The following is a 25783-nucleotide window of genomic DNA, read 5'->3' as shown; positions in this document are numbered from 1 at the left end:
TTATTTACTGTACTTAAGGATTATGGATTGGATCCTTCTCACATTTAAGTCATTAGAAGCTTGGCCTTCGTCTCAAATAGAAAGAGGAGCACACCCTAGATCCCTGTAGTTTTGTTTTATTAATACTACTTAGTTCAGTTTTGTTGTAATGAAAAATGCTTCCCCCCTGCATCCTTTGCTTCAAAGTGGTGGCTAGAGAGAAAAGCAAGAAGCACGGGCTGTGTGGAGAGCTGTATCCTGTTCTAATCACAGCCATGCAAGTCCTTCTTTATTTCAATTAATGTACTTTGCCTTTATGAACTTGAGAGGCTGGCTGTTGCTTTCAAGGAGCCTGACATTTCACTCATCTGAAGGAGCCTGGAATGTGACAGGGGAAAGGGAGGAGAAGTAAATCAAAGCAGATAGCAATTCTCCAGATGTAAAGTATTTTTCTTCCCCCCCCTCCTTATTTTTTTTCCACCAGAAATGTCGAAGTTTGCTGACGTTTTAATTCCTTTGTAATATGCAGCGAGCATATAGAGCCCAATCCTGCTGCCACGGAACTCAATGAGACTTTTGCCATTGACTTCTGCTCTCAGTGAAACCCAGGGCAAATTTCTCATTAAACTCAATGAGAGCACACTCAGGTCTATATGAGTAAAGGATCAGACTCACCATTCCATTACACCAGTTTTACAATGGTATAACTCCATTGAACTCAATACATGTGTGTAGCAGAATAATGGATCAGGCCCAAAGCAGCAGCGGAGTGCTCACAGAGTTAGACCTACAACATTTATTTACAATAAGGAGAATCATATGCTTAACACCCTACACAATGTGCTTAAAGATTTACATCACAGCCTTGATATGACAAATGTATTTTCCTCACCAGACTTCCTCCTTTATCAGGTATTCATTCATAAGGAATTCCTTTTGTACGTAGCACTGACATATATCAAAATATAGCCGATGTATTTGTTTAATAGGTTTATTCTTTTTGCAAGTTTTATAATCATATTTCATCAACTGGTACAATAAAACATGTTTTAATATAAAATATAAAAAACAAAAAAACAGGGATGGTTGAGATTGGTAAATCTATTCAGGTTTATCCTTTAGTTTTATTGTTAAATAATATAGGATATTTATTTAAGCAGGCTTCAATGTATATCCTGACCTCTAGCATTTCCAAACACAGCAGCTTATTGTTGTGTCCTTTAAATATGGGAAATAAGAATGTTTTTAGTTTGCTACTTAAAAAAAAAGAAAGTGTACTATGATATTACATGGCCCAGGAAATGTTTGCAGCATGCTCCTTGGCTTTCATTCGTAGAACTGCAATACTGGAGGACCTCCTTTCAAATTCTGGCTTGGTTTCAAATGCATGTCCATTGGTAGCCCCAGAAAGTAAAGAGTCAGTGAAAAAGTTGTTGAGGGGCACATGGCTGAATTGGTTCTGGTGGTTTGAAAAGCCTGTGTAGCCAGAATCTGTCCGGGGTGAGTGGGAATAAGGTGTCATACAGGAGGAAGTGTCACGCGGTAGCATGCAGGAAGTGACCATCGAGCTGCTAGCTGCATTTCCTGCCCACAGATTGTTCTGAATCTGGAACATATAAAATAAGATTACATTTAGATTTTTTTTCATTTTTTTTCTTCTTTCTTTGGTTTCCCTCACTAATTCTGCTATATAATATTAACAACTACCCTACGAGTGCTATACAATTTCATTGAAAAATACAGTGAAGATACAGCATGCGCAATGTATTAGATCATATGCCAGGGAGCTAGGACTGCGGAACCCTTTCTCTGCTTTGCCACTGATTCACTTGGCACACTGAACTTAAATATATCCATCTTCTGATGGAGAAAAAGAACCCAATCTAATGCCCATTATAGTCAATGGAAGCCTTCAAATGACTTCAGAAGAAAGGGGCTGTAGAAGTGAAAAATATCATTGTCATTATAAAAGCTTCTGATAGTTGAAAATTTGCACTTTGTTTTATTAATATGATTTATTTGTATTGCTATAAACAGGACCCCATTATGCTAGTCATTGTACAAACACAGAACACAAAGCTCAAAGAGTTTACAATTTAAGTATAAGACAAGTAACAGATGGATACAGACAGATGGAAGTGTACAAGGAAACAATGAGCCAATATTGGTCATCATGGTACATAGTGGTCTCAGCACACCAGTCACCTAACTGTTGTAATGTTTTGCATATGCATCATGGCAATGGAGAGTTTTTAAGTAAGTATTTGAATATAAATATACCAAACTTTGAACTGAACAGATAATTTTCTCAAGTGCTTGACTATAAAATATGAAATTTCAGTGTCTTGGATAGCTTTGTATAGTTAGTTACTTTAAAACAAATGAATCTAGAAGATACAGACATGAGTCATAACAAATTCATGGCTCCTTTCTAAAGTGGTTTCAAAGACGGTTTTTAGTTAAAACCGTCTTTTTCATGATTTTTAAAACAAAATTACACCCATGAACCTTTTTTCCAGCTCTCTGCCTTAACTGGCTATACAGTGTGGCATTTTTGTTGGAAAACCTTACATGACAGACTAGGAGACAAACTTAGTGGTTACCGGCAATGTCTGCTGCAGATCTGGAGTAACCGCGTGTGTAGGGTTTGCTGTCTTATGCCTTTTGTGCTTGGCACTCACCTAAAGCCTAATTTTTTAAACATAAAGTACCACTGGTTTCTCCTGTCTTCAGTGTATATATTTATATAATTTATGAATATATATTTTTCATATATTTGTTATTTGTTAGATAGTGGTTTACAAGGATTTTCAAGGCTCAGCACAACTTCTGCCTCCATCTCAGATTGTGTATATTTTTACTGCCCTATCTGTGCACTTTGCTCCAACCAAGACTCACATCCAACCCTCCTTTTTTGTCTTCTCCCATTCTCTACTTGGCTCCTCCCATCATGTGGCCATCTTATGCATGAATGGGCGACTTGATCTTACAATCCCCCTTTCTTCATACAAGTCTCTCCTTAGACAATTAGGGCTTTTCTACACAGAGCTTTAGGCCACACCAGAGGGGTGTAAATTTTAGTCCACACTAGCATATCATGCACTAACAGGCTCAACGTGGACCCTGCTGATACACACTAAAAGTTTTCTAGTGCGTGTTAATGTAGTCCTGTTTCAAACTTTACTGAAACAACAATAAATCCATGATAAAGACAACTTTCCCCTCTCATTCACTATGGGGAAAACGCTCTGCCAAGAACTAGATCATGCTCTTTTCATTTCCTGTGGTTTCCCCCACACCTTTAAAAATGTGTTTGTACATTTTCATGCTGACTTTAGATTGCAAGCAAATTGGGATAGGGCCTGTATCTTTTTATGTGCTTGTTAAGTGCTATACACACTTATGGTGCTATTTTGGAGCGTCACAAATTGCTCCATAGGTCACAAAGTGAGTTCCCATTATAAACCCAATTTTACCCCCATTTTTCCTATCAAATTTGCCATCAGTTGGGAAAGGGGTTAATGAATTATGACATCCCACCAAAAAAAAAGTTGCACTCCCAAATTAAAAAATGTTTCTGATGTATATTTTCCTCTACTCCTTCATAGCAAACACACACACAAACCACCAACCAGAAGGACAGAGATAAATTATGGTTCACTAAACTCGTCTAGTTGAGATCTAGTGTGCAGATATAAAGATGAGGTAATTAAACTCATATTTTAAAAGTTAATATTTTAAATTATATTGTTAGCATGGGTCTTCGGGAGCTGGCAAGCTAATTTTGGATCCTTGGCAGCTCCAGAAACAGTGCTAGGAGTAGAAAGAGGCAGACAAGTGGAAATGTTCTTTCCTGGGCGTCCTGCAGAACACTTGGCGAACAAGGGGCAAATCACACCCATCTTGATGCTCCTGCTCTCTCTCTCTCTCTCTCTCTCTCTCTCACACACACACACACACACACACACACATGCACACCCTCCTAAAGATCTGCTCCTACTTAACTCAGGTGGTCTGCTGGGAGTAGGGGGGAGGACAAGGGATGGAGAGAGCAAAGTGCTTGGGGGCGGGGAGAGATCAAGGATAATTCCTCCTTCCTGTGGGCCTCCTGAGATCAACAGGAGGAAAGAGACCTGTTTACCCTTAGGAGGCTTGCCTGTCCCCTTCCACTTCCTGCTTTTGGAGGATCCCAACCTCACAGAAACATCAGGCCCATAGAAGGCCTACCCCACCCCTACATGGGGCTTGTTATTCCCCAAAGGACCAGTCTGAGACTATTTTAACTTGTCATAAGCTGACAAGCCTACTTTTGCTCCTCAGAGATCAGGGAAGCCAATTTCAGCTACCAGGGGACTACGGAACCTGCTATGTCTGAGGCAGACATGTGTGGGTAAGCGCCCAGGCTACTAAGTGGCTTCCCACTAGCTATTTCTAAGGTTCATAGGGAGGGTCATGGGTATCCTTCTTAAGGCTCAAGAAACAGGGTCCATGAATGTCCTAAGGCCTGCAAAATGCAGGCCCTGCTGAGGATACAAAGCCTTGCAGGGTGTGGGTTGAGGAGGAAGAGACCATCAGCAAGCCTCATGAAGCCTGTAGAGATGAAGGGTAGAACACTCCCTCCAATAACTCTAGGGGAGGGTGAAGGTTGGAGAGGGCTCCAATGAGTCTTAAGGTTTACAGGATTTGTGAAGTCCCTTAGAGCCTTTTAAAACTGATAGAGACTGGAGGCACCACCAAACCTGTTAAGGTTTTAACAGATTTGGAGGCCTAATAACCGCCAAGGAGTCTCAGGGGATTTGAGCTTCCCGGATTATCTTGATAGAAATGTAAGGCTGAAAGGGCAAGAGGTCATCTAGTCCTGCGCTGAGTCAGGACCATTTAAACCTTGACCATTCCTGACAGGTGTTTGTCCAACCTGTTCTTAAAAACCTTCAGTGACAGAGATTCCACAGCCTCTCTTTCAAGCCTATGTTATCCATCCATAGCAAACAGTTTTGTCTTTCTAGAGCTTGTGCTAACTCTAGCCTTCTTTATGATCATTCACATTCCACAGAAACAAATCTGCCTTATAAACTCCTAGTTAGACAATAACTTACTGACAGTAATGAATCTTTCCCCATTCCTTTTGGGGGGCCCAATCCTCCAAGGTGCTCAGGGTGTTCAGCATCTCATATGCTCAGACTCTATGACAACCAATGACCTAAGTGTCATTAGACACAGAGCTTATGGGCCAGATCCTCTGCTAGTGTAAATTAGCATAGCTCCATTCAAAGCTTTGCCAGTTTATGCTAGCTGAGGATCTGTCACACTGTGCCTACAAAGGTGACAGAAAACTAATTATATACTAATGCTCTGTGTGCAATTTTATAGTCTACCTGCAAGCAGAACAAATATGGTGGCTGTTCCAAACATAAGCTATTATACTTCTGAAAGCTCTTAGAAATAGTGCATGATCCCCAAAACTACAATCTCATGAAGCTATTCTTGCAGTACTGTGTTTCCAGTTTGAATGATATTCAAATGTAGAGGAAATTTCACAAAAAAAGATGATTTTGTGATATTTCCAGCCCATAAGTATCCAATCTGAACCTTGCAACCTTTTGAAATTTCCCCATCATTCCCACAGTTGACATACATTAGATAAAATCCCATTTTATCTGTCTTGCCCAATGTTCTTTAAAAAAATCAGGGCAAATTCTGCAATTCCATGGGCTGCAGAGGTATGATTACTGGAATAATTTTGCTTGAAAACTGCTTTAAATGGGTAAAACAGACAAGTGGAACTTTGTCCAGTGGTATGTCTACTACATTGATGATGGGTGGACTTCAGAAGCTTCAGAGGTTAAGTTTAGATGTTCCTATAAACTTGTGTGGTCTGGAAGTATCACAAGTTCAGTACTTGTGAGATTTCTGCTACCTCTGTGTTTGGCATACTATAAATACAGTACCACAAGTTTTCATGATATTTTTATCCTAAACGTGCCCCTTTCAATTTGAGGTTGTACAGGTGTAAGTGAGGGAAGAAATCAGCCCATAATGCTCAAATAGATCTATGCCACGTCAAAAAAATGAACAAACGATTGATTCTTAAAGATTACAAAGTGGTCCCACAGATTCCTTCATCGGAGGAAGGAATCTTAACTACTAGCCTGAATTTGAAAAGCCTAACAAGATCCTGGAAGATGCTTACAGCTTGTCTCATAAGGCAGCTGCACTTTTCAAGTGTATGTATCATGTTTGCTTTATCGTCCTATTCCCTAGGTCATTTTTTTGTTCTTTTATTATTGGACATGAAAATTATTCGGCCTTCATTTTAAGTGGTTGAATCATGTTTGATATCACAGCTCCACTATTTAGCAAAAAGTTATTCCATAACTGTCTCAAAGTGAAATTCTAAGTGCAAAATATATCCCAGAATTAAATATAAACAGAGCAATACTTTACAATAAATAGAAATGATCAGTGCTTCTTGTATAGTGTACATAGCAGATGTAGACAGGAGGGAAAGGGGACATTGTGCACATGAATTTAAAGAAAATATTTTTCCTCTTAAAATCTTGTGTGATCCATGTACTATATAAAAGGCAATTCAGGGAGGCTGTGAATAAGGCTATACATACTGTACATCTCTGGTTTCTGTTAACATCACAGACAGCTTGAGATTTGCTCTTGTGGTTACCATGAAATCACCAGAACCCTTGAATATATTTACCTACCATGTTTTATATATATTTATACACCACCAGCTGGAAAAAAAAAAGAGTCAGATTTCATGGCTGTGACATCAACATCACTAGGAAAGTCATAGTTGTCATCATAGTTATGATGTCACTTCCTTAGAATAGACCTTCTACTTGACAGAACCAAAGTATGAAGTTAATGAAAGTAATCAGTATTCTGATTCTCTTTCCAAGTAAAAATTCCATACTTCTTTGGGTTCAAGTCACAGATCTTGTTGTGTACCTTTGAACAAATCAACGCCTTGTAGCTGAATTGCTCATCTTTAAAGTCTACTACACTTCCTCTGTCTAGTCTATTCAGACTGTAAGGTCTATGAGGAAGAAGGTCTTTGTCTCTTACTAATGTGTTGTTTTTTTTCAGTGCCTAGCATAATGGACCACTGAGATGTTATTAATAAACAACAGTAATAATATAGTAATGAGCCAGATCCTACCCACTGGGTCTGTTCCTTTTGTGCTGCTGAATTATGCAGGATAGGGGGGGATTCCCCTGATGTACAGGGAATGCCCTTATGGCAAAAAGTCAGGGTTCTTAGCTCTATGCCACCTACTCTCCCTGTCCTTCTCCTACTCTTCCTGGACTGCCACTGCACCCTGGCAATCCCAGGCTGGCAACAAGTTCCTATGGAACTGGTTTAGCCAGGTTAATCTTGCTACTCTAAACTGCACCACAGGTCAATTCAGCCCCTGCTTAGGCCCCGGATCAAGAGAGCAGAAAGGCAGCTTCCCACCCCTTGATCCTGTGTCTACCACAGCTTGGCCAGACTAAAATGGCCTAGTATTCAAAAGATCATCATGCTTTATTTCTTGTATAGTGTACATCCCAGATGTACTGTAACCCACATAACTCTCAGAGCCAAAGAGTGAAAAGAAAGGCATGATTCACTGCTATGATATGGTCAAAGGCCATATTTCATACCCTTGGAGAGCACTGTTAAAGGGGAAAATCCCACCTCACACCATTGAGTAACCTTGTAACTAAACTCTAGGTTCACTTTCCCCAAAAAAGTTTAAGGGACTAAGGATTCAGCAAATAATGCGAGAGGAAATGTTGAGACACCAAGGACCAAGTATTTCTAAGTATTAATTGGGTAAGTGAGTATGGTGCTTTTATGGGCTTGAAAAGAAAATTGTATATGTTGTATGACGCTGTCTAGAACAGCACTATAATGGGTTACGCAGGGAGATGGTGGAATCTCCATCCTTAGAGGTTTTTAAGGCCCGTCTTGAAAAGCCCTGGCTGGGATGATTTAGTTGCTGTTGGTCCTGCTTTGAGCAGGGGGGTTGGACTAGATGACCTCCTGAGGTCTCTTCCAACCCTAATATTCTATGATTCTATGATTCTAATTGGCACTGGTCAACAGAATTAGCACTAAATAACAGTCACTGTTAGTCAGCTACTGCGATTATCTGCCAGTTATATTTAGCCTATAGTTAAAGTCATATAACATGTGGTGTATAATATAGACCACATGAGGGATTTAATTTGAGCCAATAACTCTGATTATTGTTAATGGGAGTTATCCATTACAATGAAATTGGAATTATGATTCACGGGATTAATAAACAGCATGTGCATATTTATATAATTTCTTACATCCCTGAGTTGCTAAATAGAATATGGGACCTTAAGCTTTTCTGTTGCTGACTTGGTAGTCATAGGATAAATAAATACACATCATCTAACTTAACCTATCTGAGTGTGTTTGCCAGTCCAAGGTAGGGGACAAGCCCTTGTACTTCTTCCCCTCTCTATTTTTAAGAAGTTGCCATCTACTTTCCTCACATTCTCTCTTTTGCACCCCCACAGCTTCTTACTTCTTTTGAAGCTCCAGCGCTCTTTTTGGGATTCCCACTTGCAGTGGGTTGGAATTTCCCTGAAAAATCAACTGCAGCCAGTGCCTCAGACATGCCTCCATTTCCAACTCCAGCTGCATTTCAAAGGAGATGCTGTGGCTCCGGAGAAAAGGAATCCCAGAGTCTCAGTGACAAAAGAGTAGTCATCTTAGGAAAAGCAACAAGAATCCAGCAGAGGTAACAGTGCAGCAACAGCAAAGAACAAACAAGTAGGGAAGCAGGGGTGTGGTAGTGAGAGAGTGTGGGGCGGGGGGGGGGGAGGGAAGGAGGGAGGGGAGATATCCCTCTCTATATATCTCTGTGTTTGTAAAGGATGTGATTGAACACATTTATTTATTTATTGACCTTCTTGCGTTTATAGAGATAATATATATGGATTATATTTAAGGCATACAGTTTAAAACTATTAGCCTAAGTACTGAACATGAATAATGTGGAATCGAGAGTCAGATTATAACTCTTCATGGGGAATAAGAAGATGCAACCATGTCCCAGCCTTGGTCCATTTACAACCTAGTACCTGAGCACAAAGACTATTGAAGTTTAGCACAGACAGTGGCATTAGCCTCTCCGAAGAACATGGAGCAATGTCGCCCTCTTCTCACCACCCTCCAAAACTTGCTCCATGTAGTGGGGTGGGAAGCACATGCTGTATTCTGTACATGGGGTAGCAGGGCTGTGCACCCTCAGAGCCCTGAAGTTATTCGTCCTGCCTTTAGCACAATGCTTCCAAGGACTGACTGCATCCTCTTCTCCCTATCACAGCACTGTTCCTTAAAGGCAAAATCTGTATAATAATTTCTAGTGTCAGAGTCTTACTGAGGTCACTTTTTCAACACCAGGGACAGCACTTTTAGCCTCTCAAATTCTAGCCTATGGTATATTTTTATTACACTCTTTAAAAATGATCTGAGCCCTAATGTGCTGCATAAATTAATCCTCTAATAAGGCCAAAAGCTGCTACTAGAGCAGGTCATAAAACAACATATGTGTTGGGTTTTCCATCCAAAATCAAATTTTCCACACAAACCTTTGTCAAAAATTCAAAATTTGGAAAATTTCAACTCATCCTACAGCTGGCTTTAAAAAACCTGATGATTTGTTGGGGGAGGTAATGATAACATCTACTTTTGGGAAAATTTCAACAAATTCTACTTTTCACTATTTTACCTTAATTTTTCCATGACTATTTTGTCGTACAATATGCTTGACCACAAGCCTGAAGTACAGCTGAACTGCAAGGCCTTGTGTCTCAAATGCTACTTGAAGTGCCCACACCTGTCAAGGGGAGATCTGAGTGTGCAGACACAAGAGAAGAATTTGCATGATAGTGGGGCTTCCGGTTATTTTTTCAACCTGCAGAGCAATCATTTTGCACCACAACTTGTGTCAACAGTCAACATACTGCAAAATAGATTAAACTGAATTAGACAGAACAAATAATTATGGTCTATAAAAATATCAAAAGTACATTGTCTATTACTATGTTAAAGATTAAGAAGAGTAACTTACTAGCATGGTTGGGCTGAATAATAAATAATTCAGAGCCAATCTTCCATCCAAAATAAGTTGAAAAGATTCTTTACTCACTTAGGAAGAAATCCTTTATATAGTTCACATAAGGCTCCGAATGCATCAAAAATATCATATTGTTACTGTGGGGTGGGGGTCAGGTAGGCAGTGGAAAAGCAGAGCAGAGCATCCTTCTGTTTTGCTCCAGAAGGATGCTACTGAGTATCTATCTTTGCTGGAATTCAAGTGGGCTGTGTGTGTTTGGAATACAACCCATACATGAATTCAGAGCAGAGATCTGCAGGCTGCAAATCATATAATGCAGAGCAAAGAACCACATTGGTTGCTGATCCTCATGCCACACAGCAGTCAGTGCAACAGACGCCCCAGTGTCCCTAAATTCATGTTGGAGAAAGGAGAAAGATTCCATCCTCCCCAGTCCCCATGTACTTTTCACAGGCAAAATCAAAGGTTGGTAAATGCACATCAGTGTAAGTAAGGGTTTCACAACTTTATCACCCGATCTAATTATGTGTGTTGCTCCACTCCCAGACAACCTTCTTATCTGCATGCATGGCAGAGCATGCCTTGATCTTCAGAGATGTCAGTGTCAGATTAATAGTGCTTGAGAGGGTTCATTTAGGGAAAATGAAATGGCTGATCAGTTTACTTTGTATCATTATTTATTGTTCTAGTTGTGGTACCACTAGGAGTGCTGTGATAATGGCACTCACTCTACTTAATGGCACTGTGATTGCAGCCTCTACTCAATTACATTAATGTAATTTAGATCTTGTCTACACTTAATGCTACAGTGGCACAGCTGCATCGCTCCAGCTGTGCCACTGTAGCGCTTCAGAGTAGACACTACCTACATTGATGGGGAGGGGTTCTCCCATTGGCGTAGGTAATCCGTCTCCCCGAGAGGCATTTTTCTGTCAATTTAGCACAGTTTACACACCAACTTAGGTTGGTTTAGCTATGCCATTTTTCATGGATTTTACGTGGATTTTTTCAAACCCCTGAGCGACATAGTTATGCCAACCTAATTTCCTAATGTAGACCAGGCCTTATTAACAGTATCAAGGGCAGGCAAGCAGATCACTAATTTAAATCCTGACCAATCTCTAATATAACAGCAGCATATATCTCTGTTGCATATTACGTCTGTCTAACCACTTATATAACTCCATCACCATAGTGCCAGAATGTCTCCCAACCATTTAAAAATAGAAATAACAATAGTAATTTCTCTCTTTCCTCCTTGTCTGTGGAAGAAATAGCTTGAGTAGTTTATACGGAATGTTGTATGTGTTGTGTGTGTGAAGTACTTATGATGGGAAAGAAGCCAAATGAAAAGGTTTGAATGCAGTGATTCTAGTGACTATTATGTCTTCTGGTAGAAGGTTTCATAGGCCAAGTCTACACTACAGCCCCCACAGTAGCACAGCTATGCTGCCATAGCCCATAGTGTGGAGGCTTCCTACATCAATGGAAGGGGTTTTTCCATTGCTGTAGGTAATCTACCTCTTCAAGAGGCAGTAGCTAGTTCAACAGAAGGATTCTTCTGGCAACCTAGCCATGTCTACATGAGGGATTACGTCAACCTAACTACAACGCTCAGGGTGCAAAATTTTTCACAGCCCTGAGCAATGTAGTTAAGTTGACCTAAGTTTTAGGTGTAGACCAGACTATAGCCTCAGGCCTTGTCTACATGAGTACATTGCACCAGTTTAACTAAAGGAGCAATTTTAAATTGATTTAGGCCTTGTCTATACATACAGCATTGCAGCGGCACAGAGGCGCAGCTGTACTGGTACAGCTGCTGCAGCGTGTCTGGTGAAGAGGACACAGAAGAGAGCTCACTCGTCAACATAAAAAAACACAAGAGGCATAAGCTACATTGGCAGGACAAGCTCTCCCACCGACATAGCGCTGTGCACACCAACACTTATGCCGGTATAATTTATGTCACTTAGGGGGATGGAGTATTCATATCCCCAAATGATATAAGTTTGCCAACATAGGCTGTAGAGTAGACATAGCCTTAGTTAAACCAGTTCAAAAACTGTGGGGACTCTCATATTTCAGTTTAAACCAGTCTTATTTCAATCAGTTTAAGCTGATTAGGAGTCTGCTTAAGAGAAACTGAAAAATACCACTTTTAAACCTAAACAAGAGAGCCCATCTGAGTTTAAAAATCAGTTTAAAAAAACAACTGAAATTAAACCTGTACAGCTTTCTCTTGTAGCAGGCCTTATTCCATATATATATATATATATATATGGGTGTGCTTAGGCATGGATGTGTATATTTGTGTATGCAAAGAATACATATAGCAGTAAGGTAGCAATACTTACTTAATGTTCTTCTATCAGGATATCTAATATAAACCTCTATTTTTAGGAGTTTATAACTCAACCCAGTGATAAAAATTTCCTCCAGGCTGAAACTTGGCAGACATGACCTAAGCCTGGGAAAGAATTTTTCACAAGATTCATGAAAAAACCAATAATCAGGTCAGCCATTTTGGACCAGTCAGGAAGTATACAACAGACATTTTCATTGGCTTCAGGTTTTTCTTTTGGCATTCTCCTATAACTCAAAAGAGCTTCATTTAAATCCTAGCAATAACTGCCAAGCAATTATCACATCATGTGGATGAAACATTATCTATATTTAACAATATTTTAAATAACCAAACTATGGTTAGTTTTAAAATATACACTTTTAGCACACACATTTTAAGATGCTTACTGAGCATCCCAGAGAGGTGTATGCATAGTTCTAGGGTCTGATATTACTGGAAATCTGCTGGTCAGGAAAGATTGCAAATGAGACTGTGCTGAAAGAAACTGTGCTTTAGGGGAGCCGGCATGGTGTAGTGGATAGCGCAAGGGACTGAGGTTCTGAAGATATGAATGCTAATCCCAGCCTTGCCACTCACCTCCTGTGTCATCTTGGGCAAATCGCTTCACATCTCTGTGCTTCAGTTTCCCCTCCTCACTCATTGTCCCTCTTGTCTACTTAGATTATAAACTCTTAGGAGCAAGGACTATCTCTTATGTGTATGTACAATGCCTTACACACTGGAGCCCTGATGTCCGCATGGGCGCCAACTTATATGGGCTCGTGGAGCTAAAGCCCCAGGAATATTCAAAATCAGGGGCTCTGCTCCACCAATATTTGGAGCTAGGTTTCGCCCCTTTAAATCCCAGCCGCGGCCGGGAATCAGAAGGCTCTGGGCTGCCCACTGCTGCGGGGAGCCCAGAGCCTTTTAAATCCCAGCTACGACTGGGAATCAGAGGGCTCTGGGCTGCCCGCTGCTGCGGGGAGCCCAGAGCCTTTTAAATCCCAGCCGCGGCCGGGAATCAGAGGGCTCTGGGCTGCCTGAAACCGCAGGGAGCCCAGAGCCCTTTAAATCTCAGCCGCGGCTGGGAATCAGAGGGCTCTGGGCTGCCTGCAACCGCGGGGAGCCCAGAGCCCTTTAAATCCCAGCTGCGGCCGGAATCAGAGGGCTCTGGGCTGCCCGCTGCGGCAGGGAGCCCAGAGCCCTTTAAATCACAGCCGCGGCTGGGAATCAGAGGGCTCTGGGCTGCCGGCAGCAGTGGGGAGCCCAGAGCCCTTTAAATCTCAGCCGCGGCTGGGTATCAGAGGGCTCTGGGCTGCCCGCTGCTGCGGGGAGCCCAGAGCCTTTTAAATCCCAGCCGCGGCCGGGAATCAGAGGGCTCTGGGCTGCCGGCATCAGCGGGGAGCCCAGAGCCTTTTAAATCCCAGCCGCAGCTGGGAATCAGAGGGCTCTGGGCTGCCTGCAACCGCGGGGAGCCCAGAGCCCTTTAAATCCCAGCCGCGGCTGGGAATCAGAGGGCTCTGGGCTGCCTGCAACCGCAGGGAGCCCAGAGCCCTTTAAATCTCAGCCGCGGCTGGGAATCAGAGGGCTCTGGGCTGCCTGCAACCGCGGGGAGCCCAGAGCCCTTTAAATCCCAGCCGCGGCCGGAATCAGAGGGCTCTGGGCTGCCCGCTGCGGCAGGGAGCCCAGAGCCCTTTAAATCCCAGCCGTGGCTGGGAATCAGAGGGCTCTGGGCTGCTGGCAGCAGTGGGGAGCCCAGAGCCCTTTAAATCTCAGCCGCGGCTGGGTATCAGAGGGCTCTGGGCTGCCCGCTGCTGCGGGGAGCCCAGAGCCTTTTAAATCCCAGCCGCGGCTGGGAATCAGAGGGCTCTGGGCTGCCGGCAGCAGCGGGGAGCCCAGAGCCTTTTAAATCCCAGCCACAGCTGGGAATCAGAGGGCTCTGGACTGCCTGCAACCGCAGGGAGCCCAGAGCCCTTTAAATCTCAGCCGCGGCTGGGAATCAGAGGGCTCTGGGCTGCCTGCAACCGCGGGGAGCCCAGAGCCCTTTAAATCTCAGCTGCGGCTGGGAATCGGAGGGCTCTGGGCTGCCCGCAGGGGTGGCTGGGATTTAAAGGGCTCAGGGCTTCCCGCGGCTGCCAGCAGCTCAGAGCCCTTTGAATCCCAGCCCCTGGCTGCTGATTGCTCCCTCCCCAGACCCCTGCCCCAACTGCCCCCCAGGATCCCCACCCCCTATCTAAGCACCACTGGTCCTTGTCCCCCGATTACCCCCTCCCGAGACAACTGCCCCTAACTGCCCCTTGGGACCCCAGCCCCTATCTAAGCCTCCCTTCTCCTTGTCCCCAACTGCCCCCTCCTGAGACCCCACCCAACTTCCCCCCAGGACCCCACCCCCTACCTGTCCCCTGATAAACCCCCTGGACTCCCATGCCTATCCAATTGCTGCCTGTCCCCTGACTGCCCCTCCGAACCTCTGCCCCATCCAACCCCCCCTGCTCCTTGTCCCTTGACTGGCCCCTGGAACCCCCTACCCCTTTCCAACCTTGTAATCTTGTGGCACTGACGCGTTGTAGCTTCATTTTATATCGGCTTACAGGGCGGGAGTGGGGGGGGGGGCACCATCATTTTGGGCCCCACCAAAAATTATACAAACCTGCCGCCTATGGTTGGGTGCTCCATGTGCTACTATACTATGAAATAATACTAATGCTCTGGAAGCCCCATTTCCTAACATAAATGCATTCAGGTCTGTCTAAGTCAGTGTAAACTGATGAGCTGACAGAGATTCAGCAGTCCTAGCAGCACAAGAACACGTTGGCATTGAGGGAACGGGGCAGGTGTGTCTCAGGGTGTCCAGAAAAGCTTTGCTTTTTTTTATTGTGAAGTGGAAATTAGAAGGAAGACATGAAGAGGAGTGAGTACAAAAATAGAGGTGCCCCAAGCCTAAAAGAAAGGGGCCAAGGAGCAAAGGGAGGAATGGGACAGGGGATAGACAGCAAGGAGGATGGGAACAGTATGAGAGGGAAAGAGAAGAGAAATAAATGGAGGAAGTCGATAACTGGTGAAAAGGGTTTGATCATCTCTTTCCCCTCCTCTCCTTCCCCCCAGTCTGACCGTTAAATTACTTAATCATAAACTGTGTGCTTGTGAGCAGTCTTACTGACTTCAATGGGACTGCTCATGTGAGTATACACTAATGCACATGCTTAAATGGTTACAGAGTCAAGGCCAAGCTGCCTAGTGATCATGTAATGGAAGGTCTGTTAACAAAGTAGAGTGACAACTGCAATTCTGAATTTCCTGACTTCATCGTTAATGCTTGTTGGTGTTCTTTTTGTAATGAATATATAGTATAGATTATGTAGGGGTGTTTGTATGTGATCATATATATATGTACAAGAAGTGAAATCCTGGGCCTATTATATTCAGTGGCCCAACGTCCCGGTGTAACTAGGCTTTCACCCATGTGTGCATGTGCATGTGCCTATGTATATAGATTACACACATAGACCCTGTGTATCAAATACATGCAGGAAAAGAAAGAAAAATGCACAAAGCAAAGTTATTGCCCACTGTTTAAGAACAAATCAACCTCCATAACTTATGGAAAATCAGCCATAATAGAAATGCAACATCTTATAAAAAGCTTTTTCTCATCTAAAAAAAAAAAAGCTGTAAATGTATTGTGAAAGCTAATTATTCTGTATAAACAGTTGAGGTGTTGGTCATAATGGCAGCTCTGTTGGATACAAAGTTTTTTGGCATTTATAAACAGCATAAAAAACAAAGTATGGTCAGCGGAAATGAAAATATACTGTAACTGGTGAGAAGGGGGGGGAGTAAAGGAAAACAGATGCCTTGGCTAAGACTGATGGTTTCATGGCGCTTTTGTTCAAGAAGGGCTAAGGGTCACCAAACAAAGCCCAAAAGATATTGTCTTATTATGCCATATACAATGTTATATTTATTTGACTAGTTAACAAAGGTAAAGAAACTGAAAAGTGAAAGTGTGCAGGAATTAAAGTGCAAATGTAGTGCGCTTGCTGGCTATTTTGTTTCTGGGTCTTTGCATGTATGAAGTCATACAGAAATGATATTTTAAAATGAAGAATGTTAAAAGAAAATCAAATCAATAGAGTCAGAAATAAAATCAACATGGACTCGAATGTCTCAGTGAAGGGTAATGATGATTGAATATTTTCATTATGCTACAATTGTACTATTTTTGAGCACCTTTACATGTAAGCATTGGCATGAGGGGGGAACAAAGGTGTTGTTCTATGTTATTTACTGTACCTGTGGATAGCTGTCAGTCCGTGGTAGAACAGATATATCATAGGTCGCAGCAAAATGGCTTTTAGCTTGCTGGATCTGGCCATAGCGTTCTCTTTTTCTCCATTTGGCTCTTCGATTTTGGAACCAAACCTACACCATGAAAGCAAAAAACAAGCACAAGAAGCTACTGAAAAGTCTTTCCTGAAACCAAAAGACTTGGAAGGCAACTTCCAAAATTGTCATGCTTCTCCGAAAGGAAACTTCTCTCACTGAAAAGAGGAAGCTCACTGCCCTCTCTCACCCCAGACCCTTTCGATATAAGGTCTATTGAAGTGAATTCTGGCTCTTTGAGGTGTGCTTACAGGAAATCTATTTTTCCCCTACTGACTGAAGGAAAGAGACAAAGAATGATCAGCACTTAAGGTAACATGATGTTATATATCCCAATTATTTTGGGCAGCCCACTCAGATAGCAGCAAGTCACACCTAAAAAGTCCCTTCACTTATTATTAATTTCATACAGCCAATAGATTGTTATGATTGGTTAAACTCTTTATGTTAAGAGGTGGTATATAAACTTTATCTGGAGCAATAAGAAAATGGTGGGGGAAGCTGGCTAACAGCATCGGTGAGCTTTGCTGTATAATGGAGAGGATCTTGAAGGAAGGGACACAATCAGCCAATAAACAGTTATGGGGCAAAGGCTGTTCTTTATAATAGGATCCAGTAGATAGTTCTGGCAGCAGGCATGAAGCAGCTCAGTGAAAAGAAATATTACTTGTACTGTGAGATGGGTCCTGTTTGGAACACTGGAGGTCTGGGAAGGAAAGGAATTTCATTTCTAGGTTCACTTAGGGTCTGATCAAATGCTCACTGAAGTCAATGGAAAGATTAATTTAAATGGCCCTTGGATTAGGCCCTTAGTTATTAAGGCATTAATGTATCTAACTCTGTGAGTATTTATATTGTATTCAGCACAGTATTGTCTGAGAGACTAATATGAGTCCACCATGTTGTAACTTGTGACTGGCGTCTAAAGATGGGGATCCACCTTGTGATGTATAATTAAAGCTTCACTCTATTTTGGAAGTTTAGTTTGAAGTACCTAGAAGAGTTTATATGCCTCCTTTGTAGCCTGCTACAAGCTGAACCAAAACTACTATTCTGAGGGCTCTATTGTGCAATCCAGACTCATGATGGTGAACACTTGCTCATGAGCATCATCTCACAGAATCAAAGGGACTGCTAATTTGAAAGTGTTCATCAACAGAAATAAGGGTTGCCCAGTCAAGCCCTTATTGTTCTGTTATGGGTAAATTCATTTTGATACTTGTTAATAAAGTTACCATGTTAGTAAAACTAATATTACTAGTTGTATTGAGGATCCCCAGTCACAGACAATGACCTCATTGTGCTAGGCATTGTACAAACAGAGAAAAAAAAGATGGTACCCACCTGTATACTAAGGGATGCTTCATTATACTGGATACCACAATATTTAAAATAAAGTTATATGGTATTAGTCTCTAGAATAGGGCATAGAGCTCTCTTTAGGCTGAGCAGAAAGTGTCATGAAAAGGAAATAATTTAAAGACTCATCTGTCATTAAAACGTAACATCAAAATGAGAGTTACTTGAAAAATTTTCTAGTTGGTTTTAGTGCTTTTAATTCTTAGGGATTTTTGCCTGGTCCTCTGGGACTCTAACACTCCCTTGATATTGTCTGAGCAGCAGGGGCATATTATTGGTCAGTTTAATTTCTAACTACTTACTGCAAATTTAATATGGCAGTCTTGAAAAATGTATCCAGAAATCAAAACAAGGCACAGAATACCTGTTGAGCATATTTTCTATGAACCTTGTTGGTAAATTTGTATTATCTATCATGCCTGGGGCTCAGCAATATATATATATATATAGTATTTTTTTCCTGCTGTCTCCACAGGAGGCACCAGGAACATGCTAAGGGAATTTAGTAATGAGGCTCTTTCATTGAAAAAAGACCTTGACAATCTCCTTAAAATGGGTGCCAATTACTGCACTGACATGCAGCAGGAAAGAGAACAACTTAGATAAATTAGGTTCAGGTTGGCTCTCTCTGCATGTACGCAGGACACAAATTAAACTGGATCTTGATGAAATGGCGGTGAAGAGAAATGTGGGTAGCGTATCCAGCTGATCATTCCACTAAAGTAAATAAAACAATTTGTTTGAATTTATAGTAACTAAACTAGAAAAAAAAAGCACACTTTTTTTTCTTCTTTGACAATCCCCCAGAATGTTTCTGTTTACATCACTTTACTAGAAACTGACTCTTGGCAAAGATAAAGTAACCATTTGCCTACACAAAGTAATGCAAAACTGCTGCTTGTTATCCTTACATTGCCAGATGCTTGCCCCTAATGATGCAAGGCCTTTTAAACTGCTTAATCCCATGATGGAATACTGTTGCTACTCAGGATCAACATGATCACCATTTCCTTTCATATTCCTTTCTTATTTAGCTTCTCAGAAATGCAGATATTGGTCATTTTCTACGTGAGGGAAAATTATTTGTAAACAAAATAGAAAACAAATATTGTCAGAAAGCCTATTATTCAGATATACTGTGCTTTGTGCTGTTAATTCTTCAGTTGTCCTACTTTTACTTCAAGAAGCTTATATAACTGTGAAAAATTATGATCAATTTCCCAACCTGAAACTATTAATTTGGACCCCATTATTCCATCCTAATTCTAAGTGAGCCCCAGTGGCCCCAAAATTACATAACTGAAATAATATAAAGCCACGGTGGTCTTATACGTGTTTCTTTGAAATCTAAGCAGAGATTTGTTGCAAAAAGTAATGACCAGAAGTCACTTCCAAAAAGCTCTCTAAATTTAAAAAGATGACTGATTCTCCAGGGTTTATTAAAGAGTTAAAAGTCCCTGGGCTAAATTCTCTTCACTTCAGTGAGATTGCATGGGTGCAAACAGAGGGAATATCTGGACCCAGTTTTCAGATGACAACAATGCCTATGTCACTCAGCTGAATACAGACAGGCAAAGGCCATTTATTTTATAAAAGTTAAGTAATTAAAATAGTTTATAAAAGTGATCTTTGTTTAATTTTCAGTCGTGTGCATGTGAACTGGCTTTTATTTCTTTATAAAGTACAGGTTGTGAAGTTGTTAACACGTAAAGTGATTAAACTCAAAAAAGTTACTCCTGTTCTGGGAGATTCAACAGGCCTGATATTCCCTAAACTGTAAAAAACAGGGACTATCAATGAAACCAGTAAGATCTCTAAAAACAGAATGAACTTTTAAAATGCAATCTCTGTATATAGTTGACAGCTAAACCCATCCTTTGAAAGTAAAATTCAAAAGATCTCAGAGTTTTTGTCAGCCTTTCTACACATTGAACACCTTTTCTCATCATTGTACATGTACACATGCAAATATTATACAGATGTATTAAATCAGTTATGTGCATGACTAAGATATAGACATGTAATGCTAGCTAATTAATTGTTCAACAATAAATGTTCCCAAGAAATTAAAATAATCTTGAAAATTGATCATACAATAAGTGAAAGAAACTAGGTCGCAATCCTGCAAGGTATTGAGCAGCCTCAACTCCCAGTGATATTAATGGATCAAGCCCTTACTGTCTATATATATTGTTTCAGTGTTTACTATTTGAAACAAAATATAAGGAATTTGATTACTTTAAATCTGTAATTTGTGTTCAATAATAGAATTGGCGTCCACTGCAGTCCAATTTGGTATGATGATACTGCCAAACTATTATACACTTTGTATAACACTGTTGGGAACTTTTACATATTAACACCATATTCATGTGCTGCCTGAAAATTTGACAGAGAAGTGAGGTTATCAGAGACCGAAACTCCATATTTCTTTCTATTTTTCCTCCTATATGCAAGTTTCCCAGACAGTGAAACTTAAATATTAACAAGTTATTTTTCCTATGTAATGAACTGGCTCTCTTTATAGAAAAACATAACAAAATATATTCTGTTTCATGCAACATTATGAACTTTTGTACAACCCCTAATGTGCTGTTGATCAATTTCCAGGATGTTTAAATTGTCCTGTGTGATGTCTAAATTAGGTACCTACCTGGACTCTGGCCTCAGTGAGCTCTGTTCTCAGAGCTAGCTGTTCTCTTACATATACATCAGGATAATGTGTTTTCTGGAACACTTTCTCCAGTTCCTCCAGCTGTAAACTGGTAAAGGTCGTCCTGTGTCTCCTCTTCTTACTGCTGGAGACATTGCTGTCACACTTATCTCCCAGTTCATCCAGATCTCCCTTCTCCTGCATCCCTTTCACTGGAGACATCCTAAGACTGTTGCAATTGTCCATGGGCCTATTCAGCTCTGTGTGAAGAGGCTGTCCTTCTACTTTAGTAATCCCATAGTTCACTGTACATAGGAGGGGAAAATAAGCAGTTAAATGGGCTGAGGATTTTTAGAAAACTTCCATAGGGAAGTTGATTATATGCACTGATGTGTTGGAATGTGATACAATTGGCAAGGAATCCTGTATTTTTTTTTAATTGATGCCATTATTGATACCTATAGAATTTTTGCAAAGATATGTTATCTAAAAATATTCTTTGAACTTTTTTGGTGTGAAGATAAAGAAGTCTGCATAAGTAAATTACCTATTTCTTATATATTGCAAATAAAATACATAATAGGCAGTATACAAAATCTGATTGAAATAGAATTGCATAGCCACAGAATTCTAATGTGAACTAGATTTTGATTTAAAATAAATGGCACAAAAGCTGCTGAAAAATGTGATTTTAAACTAAGGTTGCAGTTAAACTAACCCCAACATAGTTCTTTGAAAAAATCAAAATAATTATATAGAACAAATTAAATATTTGTAAATTGACTAATCAAGAACCGCCCAATTGAGTAAAACTAAAATTTGACATTTGCACAAACCCAACAGATTTTTAAATATCCTTGGATTTGTGAAGTGGAATTGTTTCCAATTAAGGTTGTTATGATTATAAAATATAGGGGGGTTCTGCAAAATGTTAATAAGTTAAAAGAACTTATTTCATATATTTTGTATTAGTATTACAGGAACTATTTATCTTTCGGTAAACACTAAATGACAGCAATAAATATTAAAATAATTGTCTTTAGTTTCTAAATAAGAAATAAAAAACATTTGATATTTTTTGTTAAACATGTCACATTGCATGGATAACTCATGCAACATGTTACAAGATTTGAAAGATCCTTTTTTTGCTCTCACAGGCAGGAATGAAAATTGAAACATCTACCACAGTAAAACTTTATAAAGGATGGCATCAGGCATATGATTTGGAGCTTGTTTTGTGGTTCTCTGCCATGCTCCATAATTTCATTAAGAACCATTGATGATTCTCTGTTCATTCAGGGTGATTTTAACCAAACATAATTTTTTAGATCCACGACTCCAATACACAGATTAATAATGCAATAAAACACCAAACATAAATTAAGCAGGCTAATTAAAAACAATCACACTCAGTAAATCAATATGCTGTATCTTTCCTAAACCACACTTGTTCTTGATACTTTTAAGAGCAAAAGATTGCCATTGGTCCCTTTAAGATTTCTCACATAAAAAGAATTGTCTCCAAAAATCTTTCAATACATATACAAAGTACAGCAAATTTGATATATTATTAATCCTCGTATTGTACTTAGCTGATTTGTAGCCATATATAGGAACTTTCTACTAGACCAAGTTTTTTTTTCTTTTAGTATTATTTTTATAAATGCTGAACTACATAGGGAGAAAATATTGAATTAAAATGTCAAAATTGTAAACTGTTCATTAAAAAAATAAAAATAAAGTGCACCATATTTTCTTTTGCCTAGATTCCAGAAATATAAACTATATTTATTAATTTAGTCAGAATGATCAAAAATATGTGTTATAATTTATTAGCTGTAATATAAACATTACAATTATAAGTTTGTTGCCCTAGTGTACTAAAGTAGTATTAGTCCAAATAACTATTTGAAAGAAATGTGAAAAAGTGTTATTCAGTTTCAGCTTTTGAAATAAAGTACAAATAGAATATATTTTAAATGACCAGTCTGAAATAAAAGATTGGAAATGTTCACAATAAAAATATTATATAGAATATAATAATTAACTATAACCCAAATACATTGTATGTAACGTTTGGGAAGTGAAAAACATTATTTCCACAGACTGAATAAAATATTAGAAAACTACGTATACTTTAATCATTTTGGTACTTAACATTTGCAGTAAGGTGTTCGGCAGATCTGAAACCTCGTTAAAATAAATAGGTTTGTTATAAATATCTCACATTTATTGGTTTGTTGTTTTAAAAGAACCCGCGCTTGCAGGTTATGTGCTGTATACAAGGAGACACAAAAATCTTCTTGAATTGCAAAAGTGCTTTAACTGTCTTGAAACGAAATGATGGAGTTTGTATTCGGTCGGTTACAAGATAGAAAAGATAGATGGTTTGTTTTGATAACATTTTGACTTTGGAGGGCTTTTGTATTGGAGCTGAAGACTTTACCAAACAGTTACCACTAAGAAATGTCCCTGTAGTAGCTTGAAATCTGTAATGGGTCTTTTTTTTTTTGGCTGTTAAAAGTCAGTTTAACAGACTGTAGAGCAAGCCAGATCTGAGTCACTCGAGCATTTGTTACTAGGTTAAGAATGCTTCTAGACACCGCACCAGATGTTATTGCAAGTTTAGCTATTTCGTCTCTTTAGTACATTAGAAGATAGTCTAAGCTAAAAGGTAGAAGGACCAAACACGCTTTAAGCTAAAAGATGGACTGATTATAGAAACATACGCAGTGTGTGTCCATAATATAACAGCACACCACTATATATGATCATTACATTCCAGCTTGAACTATATATAAAAGAGAATAAATCTGACCGTGTGCACTGTACACATCAATCAACGGTTAACATAGAGACTTTTCTATTATAAAATCTCCAAATTTAGCTGCATCCTGTAACGAAAATAACTGTTTAAAAATGTTCAACATTTCTGTTTGGCTCGACTGTTTTTGGGCTAGAAATCCTTTAGGGGATTCTATGGAACTCTCTGAATGGGGGAAGGAAGGGGAAAGTCAGTACTGTTTACTGCAATTCGGATTGTGATTCTAGTTCTAGTTGAATGTTTTGAGTTTAGGCTGTGTCTTCCGGAAACATTTAAACTATGGTGCGGTAGAACTCAAAGCGAAAGTTTCGCCTGTGTGCTGCCGGAAAGGGAGGCTGAAGCCTAACGAAAGGGGCTCTTTAATCTATTTGCTTAAAAGATCAGTTAAAAAGCGTGCGACCGATCCTCCACCGGAACGTGCTCCGGATCCACCGCACGTTAGTTGCTAAGTGCACCAGTTAAAGCTTCCTCTATTGTCCTCGGATAAAAGGAGTGAACCTGGGAGGGGAGACGCGCCGATTCCCCTGCTCTGCGAGCTAAGAATAGTGCTAAATAATCCTACGGGGAGACTCACCATTATTGTCCCGGCAGGGAGATGTCCTCTCGAGCCTCACATGATGCTCAGCCCTTTGCAGAGGGTTGAAGGCCTGCACGCATTTACTGGCTGAAGTTTTGCTGTAAAAGGACTCATTGTCCAAAGTTTCCATAACGTGCTCCAAAGTGCCTCCTGCTCCCATGTAAAAGTCACTGTTCTTAGTCGGCTGGCTCTTCAGGGCAAACTTTTCGCTCAGAAAATCCATAATCATCTAAAGCTGCTTGGGAGCCTCTTCCCTAGACAGAGGCTGGACTGTGAGCTGGGGTGGGGGGAGGGAGTGGAGGGGGAGAGACCTCCAGAGCTCAGGGAGCTGCTTTGCCTCTGAGCCTTTGATTTGTCTTGTCTTGAAAGGGGGAACCCGAAGTTGCTCTTATATCTTGAAGCTCAGCAGGGCTCCTTGCGCAACCTCCCATTTCTAATGAATATGAAAATAGGCAACCAGTGTAACTCCACCCCAGATCCCTCTAGACCTAATCCCAACACTGGAGGGAGATCCAGGCCCACTTTAGACAGACAGATCCATTTCAGACAGACAGACACACAGACGGGCTGGAGGGTGGGGGCAAACAGATGGAAAGAGACATTTCCCCCACCTCGATGGATTCGCATTTCTCCAGGGATTCTGGAAAGTGCGTTAATTCCTCCTCCCGCTTCTCCTCCCCGAAAAGTTGAGAGCAATACATTTTCAGAGGCAAATTCCATTCTAACGGGCTTTTATTTAATCTGTTGGAACGACACAGAGATAGGACTATATATGATCTGGAGCTGTTAAATTAACAACCGGGGTTTCTTCCGCTTCTTATTCACACAGATGGGGCGTTTGATCGCAAAATAAGAAAACGAAACGCTCTGGGGCTTGTTGGGTTGTGTGAATGGGAGAATCGAAGGAATGGACGAAATTTACATCAGAAATTGGCCCAAGAGAAAACTAGCTCCTCCATCCCTTATATGTTACTTACCGTGCAGACTCTAAATCTGGTTTTGTGTATGCGAATAAAGAGGCTAAATGTTTCCCTTATCTTAAGCATTCTAGATCTTAAAACATTTAACGACTTTAAGGGGTGAAAAATCACATTTTGAAAACGTCTAGTCGCCCCTTTACTGCTTCTTGGGGAAATGATCGCCGAGACACAGCAACAAAAATAGTATTAAGAGAAAAAATAACATCTATCTGAAAAAGAGGTATACCATAGACAAAGCACATACATCGCGAAGCTTTTAACGTTCTTGTTTTTCTTTCCGTTGCATAACAGGGATGATTCAGAACAGAAAAAGAGAGAGATTTACATTTTGAAGACAAAAAATATTTAGAAATGACCCTAATCAGGAGAGAGCGGAAAATTGCCTTTTTCTGCTCTTTCGGTCTAATTATGATCTAATTATTTAATCATCAGAGAAGCTTAGATCCCACCTTGCAACACTCCTCCTCTCAAAGAAATCGATATTTCAGTGATAAGATTCTCTTCTGTCCCTCCAGATTGAGTTGTCTTCAAAATCATGTTCAATGTTTCACATGTATATGCCATATCAT

At 40.4% G+C, this 25783-nt stretch overlaps 1 protein-coding gene across 1 annotated transcript; it reads right to left on the bottom strand.

Moving 5' to 3' along the window:
* Positions 1 to 1065: 1065 nt before the first annotated feature.
* Positions 1066 to 24590, bottom strand: ALX1 (ALX homeobox 1). Its single transcript, XM_044980119.1, has 4 exons — positions 24232 to 24590; positions 20834 to 21138; positions 16732 to 16860; positions 1066 to 1585 (listed from the first exon to the last, which is right to left on the bottom strand). The coding sequence occupies exons 1-4, from the start codon at positions 24461 to 24463 to the stop codon at positions 1265 to 1267; spliced, it is 987 nt and encodes a 328-aa protein (XP_044836054.1). The 5' UTR covers positions 24464 to 24590; the 3' UTR covers positions 1066 to 1264.
* Between the last annotated feature and the right edge of the window lie 1193 nt (positions 24591 to 25783).

Source organism: Mauremys mutica, chromosome 1 (genome assembly GCF_020497125.1).
Source record: "Mauremys mutica isolate MM-2020 ecotype Southern chromosome 1, ASM2049712v1, whole genome shotgun sequence".
NCBI lineage: Eukaryota > Metazoa > Chordata > Testudines > Geoemydidae > Mauremys > Mauremys mutica.
This window is presented reverse-complemented; position numbering and strand designations above follow the sequence as displayed.

Excerpts from the sequence above, each read along its gene's own strand:
- ALX1 (XM_044980119.1), bottom strand. The coding sequence starts at position 24,463 with ATGATTATGGATTTTCTGAGCGAAAAGTTTGCCCTGAAGAGCCAGCCG. Across the intron at positions 21,139-24,231 it reads TCCCTGCCGGGACAATAATG|TGAACTATGGGATTACTAAA; the intron begins GTGAGTCTCCCC and ends TCCTATGTACAG. Across the intron at positions 16,861-20,833 it reads TCACTGAGGCCAGAGTCCAG|GTTTGGTTCCAAAATCGAAG; the intron begins GTAGGTACCTAA and ends TTCATGGTGTAG.